The sequence below is a fragment of the Hypanus sabinus genome, chromosome 5, assembly GCF_030144855.1.
Source record: "Hypanus sabinus isolate sHypSab1 chromosome 5, sHypSab1.hap1, whole genome shotgun sequence".
Classification (NCBI taxonomy): Eukaryota; Metazoa; Chordata; class Chondrichthyes; order Myliobatiformes; family Dasyatidae; genus Hypanus; species Hypanus sabinus.
The window spans coordinates 144,718,578-144,734,831 of NC_082710.1; the positions used below are offsets into that span (position 1 = coordinate 144,718,578).

The following is a 16,254-nucleotide window of genomic DNA, read 5'->3' on the forward strand; positions in this document are numbered from 1 at the left end:
AAATGCTTTTAAATCATGCCTCTAAGAAACCTCTCAAATAGCTTGCCCACCACTGATTTAAGTCTTACTGGTCTATAATTCTCAGGATTATCCCTATTACTTTTCTAGAACTAATGGAATACATTTGCCTTTCTCCAATTTTCTGGTACTATTCCTGTGGTCAATGGTGTCACAAAGATCATTATCAAATGTACAGCAATCTCTTCCCTTTCTTCCTTGAGTAGCCTGGGGTATCTCCCATCTGGTTCTAGGAACTTATCTATCCTAATCTTCTTCAAAAGTTCCAATAGTGCCTCTTTCTTAACCTCAACATGTTCCAGCATATTAACCTATTCTATGCTAACCTCGTATTCATTAAAGTCCCTTTGACTAGTGTCATGGAATTTGTTGTTTTGTGGCAGTAGAACAGTGCAAGACATAAAATACTGTAAAAGTGCAAAAGATAAATAATGAATTAGTGTTCATGGACTGTTCAGAAATCTGATAGCGGACAGAAAGCAGCTATTTTTAAAATGATGAGTGTGGGTCCTTTGTACCTCTTTCCCAATGGTAGTAATGTAACGAGGTCTTGTTTCAAATGGTGAACATCTTTATTGATAGATGCTACCTTCCTGACATACCACCTTTTTAAAGATGTCCTTGATAGCAGGGAAGGTTGTGCCTGTGATGGAACTGACTGAGTCTACAACACTCTGTGGCTTCTTGTGATCTTGTGCATTGGAGGTCCCATCCCAGGCTGTGATGTGGCCATTTTGAATGCTTTCTACAGTACATCTGCAGAATTTGCAAGAGCCTTTGGTGGTATTCGGAATTTCCTCAAAGTGCTAATGAAGTAGAGCGACTGGCAAGCTTTCTTCATATGATAACATCAATGCAACTGTTTGGAGGGAGTAGTACATGGGAATTTACCATTAGGATCACTGCATTTTGATTAAAATCTTAGATCTGGAGAGCACAAATCTTAAAAAAAAAGTGAGAAATATAAAAGACAAACTTTATGAAAATGTTCATGGGGGATAGACATGTGGCAAATAGAATATTACACAAGGATGTGAGATGTATGTTTCATTGGTGGAATGATTGGTAACAAATCAGTCAATGGAAGTGTACGGAATCCTGGACATTATAAAATGAGTACAAAAGTTAGGAGGTTCTCCTAAAACCTTATAAAGTATTAGTTGTACCCAGAAAGAAGACAGTGGGATATAAATCAGTTGCAGAAATGGGCAGAGAAATGGCAGATGGAGTTTAACCCCACCAAATGGGAATGTTGCACCTTGGTGGGTCAAATGTTAAAGAAGCAATGCACTGTTAACACCAAGTTCCTTAGGTGTTGATGAGCAGAGGGATCTTAGGGTCCAAGTTCATAGCACCCTGAAAGGGTGCTACATAGGTTGATAGGTGTTTAAGAATTTACATGGTGTGCTTGCCTTTATCAATTGAGGCTTTGAGTTCAACAGTCAGGAAGTTAAATTGCAGTGTTATAAAACTCTAGTTAGGCTGCATCTGGAGTATTGCACACATTTCTGGTCACCCCAAAATCAGAGGGATGTTGAGGCTTTGGAGAAGATGCCAAAGAGGTTTACCAGGATGCTGCTTGGATTAGAGGGCAGGTGCTGTAACGAGAATTTGGTCAAACTTGGGTTGTTTTATTTTGAGCAGTGGAGACTGAGGGGAGACCTGTTGGAGGTTTATGTGATTGTGAGAGGCATAGATAGGGTAGCTAGACAGTATAGTTTACCCAGGGTTGAAATGTCTATCACCAGAGGGCATACATTTAAGGTGAGAGGATGTGAGGGAGAGTGACAGAGTGCTTGTGACAGAGAGTCAGGGGTGCCTGAGATGCGTTGCCTGGGGTGGTAGTAGAAGCAGATGCATTTGGGACTTGTAAGAAGCATTCAGATAGACACATGAATATGAGAAAAATGGAAGGATAGGGACATTGTTGAGGGAATTAGTTTAGTTGGCTGTTTAATTACTAATTTATTTGGGTTGGCACAACCCTAATAAATTAGTATTGTTCTATGTTCTAGTTCTGGGCCCTTACTTCCAAAAGGTTTTCCAAAAGGTGGAGAAAGCTAGGAGGAAAACTGTTAGTGTTTACGTTATTCTAGTGTTCTCGTGAAACTTGGTAACTAATTTTAAAATAATGGATGTTTTGTACAGAGAAACAGTTTCCAATACTTACCTCATTTAAAGTGATTAATAAGCGAACCAAAGTCGAAATCAGAAAAAAAATTGTGTGGTTCATTTTGTAAAGAACTGTTGGATTGGCTGGGTCGAGGTTACTACTGAATGCGATTACAAAAAGACTGGATAACATGTGAAGGAGCGATATTTGCAGGGCTGTTTAGACAGGGGAATGGAGCCAGTTGGATTACTGTGCAAAAAATCTGGCCAAGACTTAATGGGCCTTTATAACCTTTTCTAATGTTACACTGTTCTGTGATTCTCCATTGGCGTGTTGTTTCGATCAGCTTTTGTAAAAGGTACAAAAACGGGAACATTTTGCAAAGCCATTGTAAACCACTGGTTAGTACCAATTCTAGACTGTGCCTTTTCGGTGCTATTCAAGGCCCTTGAGAGGTGATTTAGTAGAATGATCCCAGGAATGAGGGAGTTCAGTTCCATCGAGGGGCTGGTTCTTAGAGCAGAGGGACTCAAGGGGAGATTTACTGGGGTGTTCTAAATCACAAGGAATTTTGATCAAGGAAAAAAGGGGAAATGTTCCATGGTAGCAAAGTTAGTGGCCAGAGGAGGCAGACAGAAGAACAAGAACAAAGAATCTCTTTTATGCTAGAAAGGTGTTGAAAGCAGATTCAGTAATGACTTCCCAATAAGTGGAAAAATGTATGAGGCTTCAGAAAAGGTGCAGAGGGAACAGGATTTATAACATACTATTTTCAGAGTCAGTACTGTATAGGCAAAATGAATAAACAGCCTCCGTGTAATTCTCCAATACTTCATATCTAGGTATGATCAAACAAAAATAGCTTTAGATGTCCATGTCACTCATTCCTCCTGTTAGCTTACTGATCCCCTTGTACATTAATTGCAGAAACCACTAAAGGCTTTATGTGCAAGACAAACAGCTTAAGCAGTGCTTTGCTGAAGAAATAGTCCATTGGGGATCAGTGTTTAAGGCATATTCTTCAAAGATTATAATATTCAGACTACAGCATAAAATAATTATAACACTCTGGTAAACTTTATGTCTTTTAATATTAATGTTTAAAATCATTGGTGAACATCACAATGATTTCAGGAGCCTGCTGTTTTGTATCCTGGATGGAGCTCGAGTCTCAATTTCTGCACAACAGGATTGAAACAACAAAAGAAAACCTTCATCTAATATTGTCTGAATATCAATGTCATGGATGTGTTTTAAAAGGAATTAATGGTAATCCAATCTGACCTGAACAGTTTGATTTGGTTAAATGTTCAAATGTTTGGCAGGTATTGTTAAAATAAGAAATGCCAGGGTTCAGTACAATTGCTGCACTTGAGTAACTCAGTGACATTTGAAAGTGAAAGACCAGAATTAAAAAAAAACTAAAGAAATCATTTTCCTGGTCTGTTACTTTATAATCTGTGAAATTTTCAGAACTTGATATGTCCATTCAGCCCATTGTTTCCCTGACAATTGAGAAAGAGTTTATTCAGACTAATCTCATCTTTATTTGTGCTATCAGCTTGTAGCTCTGCAGGTTGCTGTACTGCATATGCTCAGACAGGTAGATTATAAAATTAATAAGGTACCACCCCACCCTTGTTTTCTGAAGCGAGTTGAAAATCACTGTAGCTGCTCTAAAGATTATTTTGTTCCTTAACTCCACTGTCATCCTTGTACCTATTACTCAAATCCATGCCAACTAGATTTTGACCTCTCTGCTTTGGAGAATCCACCCCATTTTACCTCTTGTAATTTTTTTTTACACCTCAGTTAAAATTTTGTGCAGCCGTGTCTTTCCCAATGAAAACAACCCCAGCTGAGCCTGTCTTTGCTGATAACTAAACCTCTCCATCCTGTTGATATCCTTGTAAATCTCCTCTGAAGCCTCAAGCTGTTACATTCTTCCTGCAGTGTGACCAAAACTGAATGTATTAGTTCTCGCAGGAATATGTTCAACTTCAGTTCAATCAGATAGTGCTTGGCTTGGTCACTTCATCCAAGAAGTCGTGACCCATTTCATTAACTGTAGTCTCAGGTAGTGCTGAATCTTCTCAGTGGCTTTGACAGAAACTCAGATCGGCTAGAACTCCATTTTCAACATGATTTGCTCCATCTTTTTGTAATGTCAGGCAGGGTGTGAAGTGGGACTCCATCCTGAATCTGAGTGTTATGCACAATTGGGAAGGTTTTCAATCAGATGCATATAGGAAAAAATCAGATAAACACAGATCAAAAATGCTGTAAGTGCAAGGACCAGAAGTAGAAGAAATAAAGAATTGCAAAGGAATTGTGAGACCTGCTACAACTTTCAGTGAGCAGTCTACATTAATTAGCTCAGAGGGGCTATTGTATAGACAAGGGAAAGGATATGAAATTCAGAGGCATCCATATCACCACTGACTCCCTACTGATGCCGTGATCAGGAAAGTATACCAACGTATGTACTTTCTTCACCTTCTGAGATGTATTGGCATGTCTGAGAGTACAATAGAAGGTATCCTGATAGATTACATTTCAGCAGCTGCTATGCTCTGGATCGAGGAAAGCTGCCAAGAGTTCTAAACACAGGCCAGTCTGTCACAGGCTTGTCACTTATTTCCATCCAGTCCAGCTTCATGGAACATCATTTTAGGAAGGATTGTCAAGGAAACTTGCCACCCTGGGCATTCCCTTTTCTCTCTTCTACCAGGAGCTTGAAAGTCCAGATATCCATACTAAAGAACAGCTTCTTCCCCATGGCTATCAGACTCCTGCACCAATCATCTCTTTCACATCTGCTTCCCGGTGGTGCTGCCTTGTCTCTGACTCCCAATTCTACTTCATCTGTTAAAGTCACTTTTGCATTTCTTTTTGGAGTTCTTCAGACTGCACTACAATCTTTGTCCCAGTCTGTTGTACTGTGCTTGTCTCTGTATTTATTGTTATTATTATTAGCGTGTATACTATTTACTCTGAGTTTCATGTGAGCAAGAAATTTCATTGCACCCTGGTGTATACTGTAGTAAGCTAATCTGAATCTGAATGCTGCAGGGAGTGCAAGTCATATTTGGAGTGATTGCAGTTGGTGAAGCCTAATGAAGTTGAAGAACTAACATAGCTTGTTGTTATGTCTTGTCCTACCCTCAGACCTACTCATGAAAAATTCAGTTCATCAATAATATTTGTTCTGAGTCTTCAATGCAGCAAAAGAGTCAACAAACAAAAAGTAACCAACTTTGAACCACATGGTGATACTGGGCCGCTGACCGAAAGCTTGGCCAAAGAAACAATGTTTTGACATGCATCTTCAAGGAGGCAAAGGTTTAGGGCCTTGCATTTGAAGGTATACAAGAAATAACAGCAGAAGAACAATCTGCCCCTGTTTTGCCTCTGCGCCACTGATCTTCCCTTCCCTTCATCTTTAAGTGTCATTAATCTTAGAATTGAATATACAGTACTCAGCAACAGAGACTCTACAACAAACTGGGTGGAGAATTCCAACAAATCACCACCTCATTATTAAATTAGCCTCTGATGGGATGTAACTCCTTCTGCACTCAGATTAGTTTATTGTCATACACACCAGGGTGCATTGAAATTCCTCGCTCACGTGAAGCTCAGAGTAAACAGCACACAAAGTAATAAGCAACAATAAATACACACTAAGTGTGTACTCAGCAGGTCAGGCAGCATCTGTGGAAAGGAATAAAGAGTCTTGTCTGTGTTACTCAGGACTTCTAGCATCTTCAGAATCCCATGTGTTTATAGTAGACACATCAATAAGCTCAAAACAACAAAACAGTGCAAAGATTACAGCCATTGCAATTGAGTCCTTTTCACTGATAATTCTATATCCAGATTAGACCCTTCAGTGAGTTGCAGCTGCAGTTAAAATGGAGTATCAAAGTTAGCTCACCACATATGGTCTGGCATCAATTCCAATGTTTGTTTGTCATGGAAGAAGTTTACTGTTGGGTTAGTTTACCCCCTAGTCTGGTGTATGTACTGCATGGGTGCTGAACGGTGGTGTCTAAGGTAAAGACCTCATAGATTGTAAATAACATTGCGCTCCCAAGGGAAGGCATTCAGCAAAATATTGGAAGCACTTTCGTTGGATTTTAGCTCTAGACTAAAGCTAGTTCCGTTAAGTATGAAGAAAATCTGGTTTTGCTTTTAGCTGCAACACCACATGATTGAAAATAAGCTTGGCTATTTGGCCTCTGTTTGATCCTGTTAGTGTGTGGCTAATGTCTCGGCAATGTTTTGGAAGCAGCAGGTAGTCAGGAGAAGGCAGCTTGTGGGTCATCATTCTTCAGCCTGGCAGCTTTTCACACACAGATGTGGACCTTGTGAACTTTGGCTGAGGTCAAAATGAACCTCACAACCAACACTTGTGACGTGCTATTCGACAAAGTGAAGACAAGTTGACCTGCCCTATTTCGCCTTGTTTTTTTCTCCCCAAATTTGGTGGAACTGTAACATTATACTTATTTTATTTCATTTACCAGGCCCCTTGAAACCCTCTTTGCAGCGAAATGTAGATACATGGGATCTACAACTGCTCGACTTGCATATTTTACATTCTAATGATTTATTTATGGTAGACAGCCTTTTATGAGACTGATACCTTTGATGATATTCATATTGAAGACTCCTTTCAAGTAATGCTGTAAAATTATGAGCTTGAAATTTTATTGATTAATGTAGTGAAGATGATTTATTCATTTAGGTTCAAAGAGCCATCCTTGAGTTATTTTAATATTGTCTACCTATCAGAGATTCTTGCTACTATTGAAGTGTCGACTCTGTACTTGACATTGTACCTGGAATGATGCAGGATGCAAGTGGCAGGGTTTGATTTGTAATTCTTTTGGGTAATCAACTGAGAAATTCAAATCCCTGGCCAATGTGGTCGAGGACCATCTCTCTTCAGATCAGTTGGTTGCCATGAAAGGAACTTCAGCACATTTAGTTTCTCTTGTGAGCATGTTCAGTGTCGGTAAAGCAGTGATATTAGAAGAGCTTCCACAACTTTTCTCAGAGCCATAGAAGATTGCAGCACAGAGAACGGCTAGCTAATTCTCCCATCAAACATGTGGGGAATCTTGATTGTAATAACCTAGAATTAATTCCAATGCCTTACTCTTCCCCTATGAATTACTCTGTGCTGAATGTTGAGTTGCTCAATCCTTTAAAGAAAAAATGCAGTGATCTCCATTTTAACTTCTGTGAGGCTAAACATTGGCTGCTTTAACAGTTCTTTGCATGGTGGATTATTTCCTAAGTCCCTCACACCATATTTTGTGTAAGAGCTTTAAATCGATGTTATTCTTCCTAAATAGAAGGAAATATCCCATTGCAAAAGATTAGAAACCATTAAATCTCCCTGTAGATTATTCTGTCCACTGTCTCAGGTCCCTCACAACCCAATTCCTACTAATTTACCCATTTTAGTCCTGAGCAACCAACTGTCCCTTACCTTCTGCTCAAGATGCCTACTCTTTGATCTTTCAATCTCACTTCAAGAAAATAATGCAATTAAAACATTAACTGTGATTTAACTGAACTGCCTCTGCAATTGCTGATATTAGATGGATTGTGAATGTTTATTGCCTGTGCATTTCTCAGCTGAATAGAACAAATAGAAGTAGTATTATGAACTATTTCTGAAGCTGCTAAAGGGGTTGAAAATCAAGGAAGACTTGGATTTCTCCAGTGCCTCCATGATCCTGTGATATTCCACAGCCAGTGAAGTCCTTTTGAAGTATAGTAATACAGGAAAAGCAATGGCCAATTTATGCAGTGAAAGCTCCCACATAAGTGATAATTTTTATTTTCATGGTGTTGGTTGAGGGGATTTTGGCAAAGTTCCTGAGGAGAATTACCATGCTTTTTAATATTTGTTGTGGAATGCTTTAGTCTGTTTATGAGGGCAGATATTGCTTCACTTTAATGTCTTAATTCAAGATGGAGCTACTTTCTCGCATTAATTAGTGTACCTTACAGTTGTGTAAAATAGATAAATGTTTATGGATCAGGAATTGCAAAACTATTGCAGTTAAAAGTTATTTTTGTCTGGCAGAGAAATATACAGTAAGGATACCGCAGGTGGGTATTTTCACAGTAAGGGATATAATGATTACTCCAGGTAATGTAAATCGTGCCAAAGTCCTTCATAACACACTTCCTTCTCATTTCCAGGAGTGACTCACAATGTTCCCCTGCTCCGGGAGGTTATAGTTCACCCACGCTTTGTGAAAGGAGACATCACTACAAATTTCCTTCCAGAAGTCTACCCCGATGGTTTCAAAGGTTTGTAACTGAAGATTCAATACACTTAAGTCAGGTTTCTCTTGGAGCAATAGGTTCATGTTATTTTTTTGGATGTAATATATTCAATCAGTTTGCTTTTCAGATTGTTTGAAATAATTTTGGTTCAGAGTGTAGCTCTTGACACCCATAAGAGTTTTGCAGCTGCAAGAACAACATAAACATATGACACAGGAGACTGCTGATGCTGGAATTTGGAGGAACAAACAATTTGGTGCAGGAACTCAACGGATTAAGCAGCACCTGCAGTAAAGGAATTGTTAAATTCCAAAAGAAATAATGCAAGGCCGTTGACCAAAGCAGAAACGCAAAGTTCTTTTTATGCCCAAAAGAGTTCTCAATCTGGAATTCCACTCCAGATTGCTATTCAGTGATCTTTGTTGAGAAGTGTTAATGGGAAGTCTCAGCTCCAAGGTTAGATTGGGAAACCTGGGGTGGTTCTCCTGGAGCAAAGAAGGGTGAGAGGGGATTTCATAGAGGTGTACAAAATCATGACAATTTAGGCAGAGTAGATGGAGAAAATATATTCATTTGAGTGGATCGTTAAGAGAGGAGGGGTACAAGTTTGGGTAGAAGATACCCAGGACGAATAAAATGATGAATGTCCTTGTGCAGAAAATGTTTATCATCTGCTATGCAAAGATGAAGGAACAACTTTATTTGCCATTTACATGTACATGTATTAGGAATTTATTAATACAACCAAAACATCACTTAACAATTATTAAGATAAGAAATTTTATAAAAAATAAACTTAAAAGTACAGATATGGATGAAAATGTGCGTAAATGCAGAAATATCATCATGCATTCACAATATTAACAGCATTATAAAAAAATGGTTTAATGTGCCGGTAAGGATTCATTGCCTTTGTGGTGGAAATACAATCAGTTAATATTATCAAAAAGAAATTAGTTGGATATTTGAGGGAGAGATTCAGGGACAGTGGTGACAGGAGAGCAAGCACTGAGGCCACCAGCTGGCCTCACTGACTCGGTCACTGAGTGGGTGAGGTTGCTCAGTGCTCTTGGCTCTGCTTAGCTCAGCTTCAGCCAGCCCCCTGATTGTTGTATTTCTATCTTGGGTGGAGGAGTGGGTAGGGAGAGAAGGCATGTTCCTCTGCATCTGGCAGAAGATGCTTGCTGGTAAATCCATCCTCATCCATTCTGGGTTGTTGGGCATTCATAACTTGGGAAGGACCTGTAACTTTATTTTATACTGTATGATAACAAATGAGTAAATTGGTTTATTATTGTTACATATACAGAGGTACAGTGAAAAACTGGTCTTGCATACTGTTTGTGCAGTTCAACTCATTCCGCAGTTTTTTGAGGCATGTAGTACTTGGGAAAAACAATAGCCGAATGCAGAATGAAGTGGAGTAGTTACAAAGGAAGTGCAGTGCAGACAGATATTAAGGTGCAAGGCCATGATGAGGTAGATTGTGGGGTCAAGAGTCTATCTTATCATACTAGAGGACCCTTCAGAAGTGTTATGACAGAGGATAGAAGTTGTCCTTGAGCTTGGTGTTTCTCAGGTACCTTCTGCGCCAGTGGGAGGGAGAGAAGAGAAAATGGGGTGGGATGGTCTTTGATTATACTGGCTTATTTACTGGAGAAATTTGGAAAGAACCTGTTTCTGTCTGGAATGTTCGAAGCAAATGGTGTGGACACAGTTAAGGATAAACACAGTAGGTGAAAGGAATTGAAGGGTAGGCTGATTAGGTGAGGTGAAGGTTGGTGAAGTTTGTGTGGAACAATAACGTGGATGTATGGGACTGAAGAATCTGTTGCTGTGTTGCCCAATTTGTGTAATTCTATTCAAAGCTTCTCTCCCTACAGGACATAAGTTGTTGGATTCTGAGCACAAGGAGCTGCTGGCTACAGCTGCGTCAATTTACGTAGCTTCTCAGCTGAAGGCTCAGCAATTCCTCCGAAGTTCTACAAGGTGAGAAATCTGTGACATATGACAGTTCTACACTCATGCCTGAAGCTGCCCTCTATCACCAAGTCAGAATTTTAAAGGGAATACGTTTTGGAATTCTGCTGACTTTTTTGTTGGATGGTGGAAGAATTGTTTATTAAATGAATTCAAATTCTATTCAGAACCACATCAATTCTGTTACAAACCATTTCTTCTCATATTAGAACATGTGTATGTCATTTTTATCAAATCACTTCAGCAGGGGTTGTGCTGGGCAATGTGCAAGTGGCACTGTACTTCAGGCACCAATATAGCATATCCTCAACTCTAACCCTGACCTTATGTCCTTTTGGAACATAGAAGGAACCTGGAGTACCCAGAGGAAACCAACACAGTCCCAGGGAGAATGTCCAAACTCCTCACAGACAGTGGTGGCAATCAAACTCCAATCTTACACCTCTCACTATAAAGCATTGCACCCCATTATCAGCCTAAAAAATAAAAGGGTGATGGCTGTGTTTATGTGGACAAGTTAATATGAAGTGAGAGGAGGATAAGCATTGCTTTTGTTCAATAGATGATCTGTTTTCCAAATATTTAATAAAAAGTGGAGGAAGATGGGGCAGGTTACGTCGTATTTGTGAATGGAATATTGTACTGACGATGGTACCATTTGTCAGCATCATATAGTTGCATTATTCTTCTGGGAGCTGTCTCTAAGTGGATAGTTGCTTTATCCTGATGCAGTATGCACAGTATTGAGGTAATTCAGATGCTGTTCCATATTCCCTGTGAAATTAGTTTTCATAGTTTCTCAGTAGTCAAATCAGAGCCAATGGAATAAGATAGGAAGAGATTTCAGGATTTTTGCGATTTATTGTTCAAGGGTATAAAGTGCCATCATAATGTAAAATGGTTAACAGCAGTTTCTAACTGCAGTTACATCAGGTGTACAACATTAATTGACCCAAATTGTCCATGTTAATGTTTCTGCTCCACACAAGCTTCCTCCCACCTCTCCCCATCCCTCTCTCCTTTGTGTATTTACCCAGCTTATTCCCTTGCTCCCTTCACTGCAATATCTCCCCATGGACCCCACGTATCATGTTCTCACTATGCTTTGAGCAAAGACATTTCTCCTTTTTAATTTGGCTTTATTAACATTGATTTCACATTCAATTGCCCTGGGTTTGGAATGATGAATTATTGAACTACGGGTTATTATTTCTACATCCCCGACATTTGTAATTCAGTTATGTTTGTGTTTGTTGATATGGTGAAAATAGAAAGGAGAGGAAACAGAGTCTCTTAGTCTGATGCCACAGTACTTTTGGGAGGTCATGAGCTGGAGAAATGGGATTATGATACTGTGCTCTTCCATATTGGCATCACCTCTCAACTTAGAACTGCTGGTGGGAAGGTATAGGGAAGTGTAGCAAGTACACTAGATAGGGTGGTTAAGAAGGCATATGTTGTGTTGTCCTTCATTGGTCAGGAGTCTGAGTTCAAGAGCCAGAAGGAAATGTTGCTGCTCTCTAGTATCCAGTTAGACCACATTAGAGTATTGTATTCAGTTCAGGTCACCTTGTTATAGGAAGGATGTGGAAGCTTAGAGAGGGTGCGGAAATTTACCAGGATGCTGCCTGGATTAGAGAGCATGTCTTATGAGGATACTGTAGGTTGAATTAGCTAGGGCTTTTCTCTTTAGAGCAAAAGAGGATGAGTGGTGACTTGATAGGGGTTTATAAAATGGTAAGAGGCATAGATAGAGTGGACAAGCAGGCGATTGGAGTAAAGTATGGGGGGAGGGTCAGAGGTAGGCTTTTTACACAGAGAGTGGTGGGTGCATGGAACACACTACTGGGATTGGTAGTAAAGGCAGATGTTAGGGACATTTAAGAGAATCTTAGATGAAAAACACACGATGAAGATAAACGGAAGGGTTTGTGGAGGGAAGTATTAGACTGATCTTGGTCACCATAATATCATGGGTCTAAGGGACTGTATTGTGCTGTATTGTTTTATGTTCTAAAACTTATTTCTCTTATATAGAAGTGGTCAGGGGAAGGGAATATATCAAAAATTACAAGCAGCACACACAAAATGCTGGAGGAACTCAGCAGATCAGGCAGCATCTATGGAAAAGAGTATAGTTGACGTTTCGGGGGTCTTGGCCCAAAACGTTAACTGGAACTTTTCTTTAAACCATTGATGCTGCCTGACCTGATGAGTTCCTCCAGCATTTTGTCAGCTCCATCGTGGGTAATAGCCTACAAAGTACCCAGGACATTTTTAGGGAGTGGTGTCTCAGAAAGGCAGTGTCCATTATTAAAGACCTCCAGCATCCAGGGCAGGACCTTTTCTCACTGTTACCATCAGGTAAGTGGTACAGAAGCCTGAAGGCACACACTCAGCGATTCAGGAATAGCTTCTTCCCCTCTGCCATCGGATTTCTAAATGGACATTGAATCTTTGGACACTGCCACATTTTTTTTTAATATACAGTATTTCTATTTTTGCACATTAAAAAAAATCTATTCAATATATGTAATTGATATACTTGTCAGCTTTTTAAATTTTATTTATTATTATTATTATTTTTTTCTCTTATTGTGTATTGCATTGCTGCTGCTGCTAAGTTACCAAATTTCAAGTCACATGCTGGTAATAATAAACCTGATTCTTATTCTGATTCTGCCTGGCCTGCTGAGTTCCTCCAGCATTTTGTGTGCGCTGTTTGGATTTCCAGCATCTGCAGATACTCTCTTGTTTATCAAAAATCACATTTCATTTTCTGGCCTTCAGTCAGTAAACTATCGATGTGAAGCATATGATATTTAAAACTTTTAAAGTCAATTTTTCTGAATCATACATCACTGTAGTCCTTGACTGGACTAAATATTTGTATACTGCTTAACTTCTATAGAGAGAAGGATTTGTTCTTCTCTAGTTGAACTATTGTGTGATATAGGAACATATACAAGGTACCCAGCATGAAAGTTCAGTACCATTGATCAGAATCGTATACCTGTGCTGGTGCTATTATATTGAGAACTCAGACTGAAGTTTGATATTGGTAAATTGGTTTATTATTGATACGTGCCAAGGTGCTGTGAAAATCTTGTCTTGCCCGCTGTTCATACATGTCAATTCATTACAATGGTACATTGAGGTAGTACAAGGTAAAGCAGAAACGAAATGCAGAATAGAGTTTCACGTATTGAGAAAGTGCAGTGCAGGTAGATAGTAAGGTGCAAGGTTGAAGAGTAGGGCTATTGGTGATGTTCTTTCCTGGAAACCTGAAGCCCTCAGCCCTGTCGACTTTGACTATATGTGTTTGTTATAAATACCCTTTGTTTCTTATATGTGCCAACAGTACCTTAGAACTGAAAAGGTGGAATTGAAGAATTTTAGAATATCTGACCAAATGAATAAAATACAAATTTATGAATCATTGAAGTCTACACTTTGAAAGGCTATGAATATAGATATGGATGACTAACTCATCATTATGAGTGGAGCAAAGTGCTTGGTAAGCAGGACAGTGCCTGAGAGTATAATGCGTGATTAAGCTGTGGGTTTGGATTAAAATGCTTCTAGTTAATTAGCATGCAACCTGCAGTCAAAATGTGTGGGCTGATACTCCAGTGTCCCCACTCAGGTAGGCAGGAAGTCACATCTGCCACTGTGAAGATGAGATCAACTCCGACATGCTTAAAGACAACACTTTAGTGTGAAAGTGAAGCACAAACTTTGTCAGTTTACTACCTTCAACTACCAGCAGCCAATTAGAACTCTTAGCTAAAGTTCATGTAACTCAGTGCACTGAAATGCCCTTGCATTGCCACATCTTCACATGAATAACACTGCTACACATTCCGACGATATTCCTGTTACTTTCTCATTCCTCCCATGCTGCCTGATATTTCTCTATATGTTAAGCCCTCCCCCTCACTATAATCCCCTATTCCATTCCCCTAAATATAGACCCTCCTAAATATGTTGACTTGTCTTTGCAGTATACCTTGCTCTCTCTGCCCTCTCCTTGCTCACACACTCGTGCTGTATTTGATGAAGAAGGGCCACTAATGGAGCCTTAGCTGGGAGCTGTTGGCTTATATGGAAGCCCCGATGTCAGACCAGAGTCCTGTCAGATGCTGGCTCTGAAATAAAAGTTGACAGTATTGCAGGTCAGACAGTGTCTGTGGAGAGAGAAACAGATTCAGTGTTTCATGTTGAAGACCCTGCATCAGTTGACCTGAAAAATTAACTGTTTCTCTTCCCACAGATGCCATCTTACAGTCCTGATGAAGGATCTCAGCCTAAAGTGTTCACTGTTTATTCCCTTCCACGACCGCTGTCTGACTTGCTTGAGTTCCTCCAGCATTTTGTTTGTGTTGCTCAAGATTTCCAGCATCTGCAGAACCTCTTGTTTAAAGGTTGAAAGGTTTATTTATGATCAAAGTACGTATCCATGTACACTCTGAGATTTGTCTTCTCCAGATAGCCACGAAACAAAGAAAGAACATGACAGTCATTCGGAGAAACATCAACACCCCCCATGCAAAAAAGAATGGCATCCTGATCATTAACCCCCAGACACCCAAAACTCCCTCCCCTGCACAAAACGCAACAAGAACCTCAACCCCTCTGCCAGAGTCCTCCTTCCTCCGAACAAAAAAAACTAATAGAACGCAACAATATTATCAACCTTCCCCCAAATCCCCTCCCCTTACACAATGAAAGGAATGGGTGAAAAACACAGAATAAAAAAACTATTAGTGTTTTCAGCATTGATTTTACTCTAGACTTTGGTTACTTGAAACAACCTGAACAACACCAAGCACTAGTAGAATCAGAGCAAACAGCAGAAAAGAAGCTCAACTCGTCATTAAACTTTGTGTATTTAAATTCTGCTGGGGAGAGTGGTATCGTGCTGGAGTGGGTGGTGGGGTAGTTCCTTCTTAATACCAAAAGCATTATCAGCTGAGCCTGTTAGAGACACGAGAGGCTGCAGAAGCTGGAATATGAATCAAAATCAATCTGCTGGAGGAGTTCAATGGATCAAGCAGCATCTGGGGGTGGGAGGAATTGTTGATGTTTTGGGTTGAAACCCTGCCATTACACCTCTCCATTCAGTCCCAGTGCAGGGTTTTCACCTTGAAGCATCAATGATTTTTTTCAAAGGTTCATTTTATTACAAAGCACGCATGCAGAATACAGCTCTTGAGATTTGTCTTCTCCAGATAGCCATAAAATACAGAAAAACCATAGAAGTAGTTGAAAGAAAAGACATCAATCTCCTCCCCACATGAAAAGAAAAATAAAGAAACAAAAACCCCAAAATCACCCCAAAGCCTCCCTCACACAAAAACTAACAGATCATCTACGTGGAAAAACAGCAACAAGCACATCAGTCCTCTAACCCCAAACCCCCAGCCCACCAATAGACCAGTCCTCTAACCCCAACTACCCCACCAATAGACAACAAGAAAGAATGGACAAGAACACAAAAAAGACCATAGAACTGAAAGAGGCCAATGTGAACTACAGTTAGTTTGAACTAATGTCTAATCTATAAATCTCAGAATTTTGATGATATCTCTGAGAGCATCGGGGAGAACAGTCACTTGAACCCAGCCAACCCTCCAAGGGAAGTGACTCGAACCCTGCGGCCCCTCTGAGAAGAGCAACTTGAACCCAGCAGCCCCTGCACATTTGCTTTGATATTTCAATCTTCCTCGATGCTTTAATCGATGAAAGATGTAGTCAATCAAGCCCTCCCATCCCATCTCTGAGCTTCTTGTCGTGGTAGCTTGTGCTTGTGTTTTTCTCCTGAAGTTTTTTCA

General features: G+C 39.9%; 1 protein-coding gene across 2 annotated transcripts in view; it reads left to right on the plus strand.

Annotated features, from left to right (window-relative positions):
- The window catches only part of pcca (propionyl-CoA carboxylase subunit alpha), a 463,897-nt gene that overhangs the window by 273,985 nt on the left and 173,658 nt on the right, over positions 1-16,254 (plus strand). For both annotated transcript variants that reach the window (XM_059970514.1, XM_059970515.1), the window contains 2 exons: positions 8,354-8,464; positions 10,324-10,429. In XM_059970514.1, coding sequence (XP_059826497.1) covers positions 8,354-8,464; positions 10,324-10,429 — 217 coding nt within the window. The remainder of the gene's footprint in view (positions 1-8,353; positions 8,465-10,323; positions 10,430-16,254) is intronic.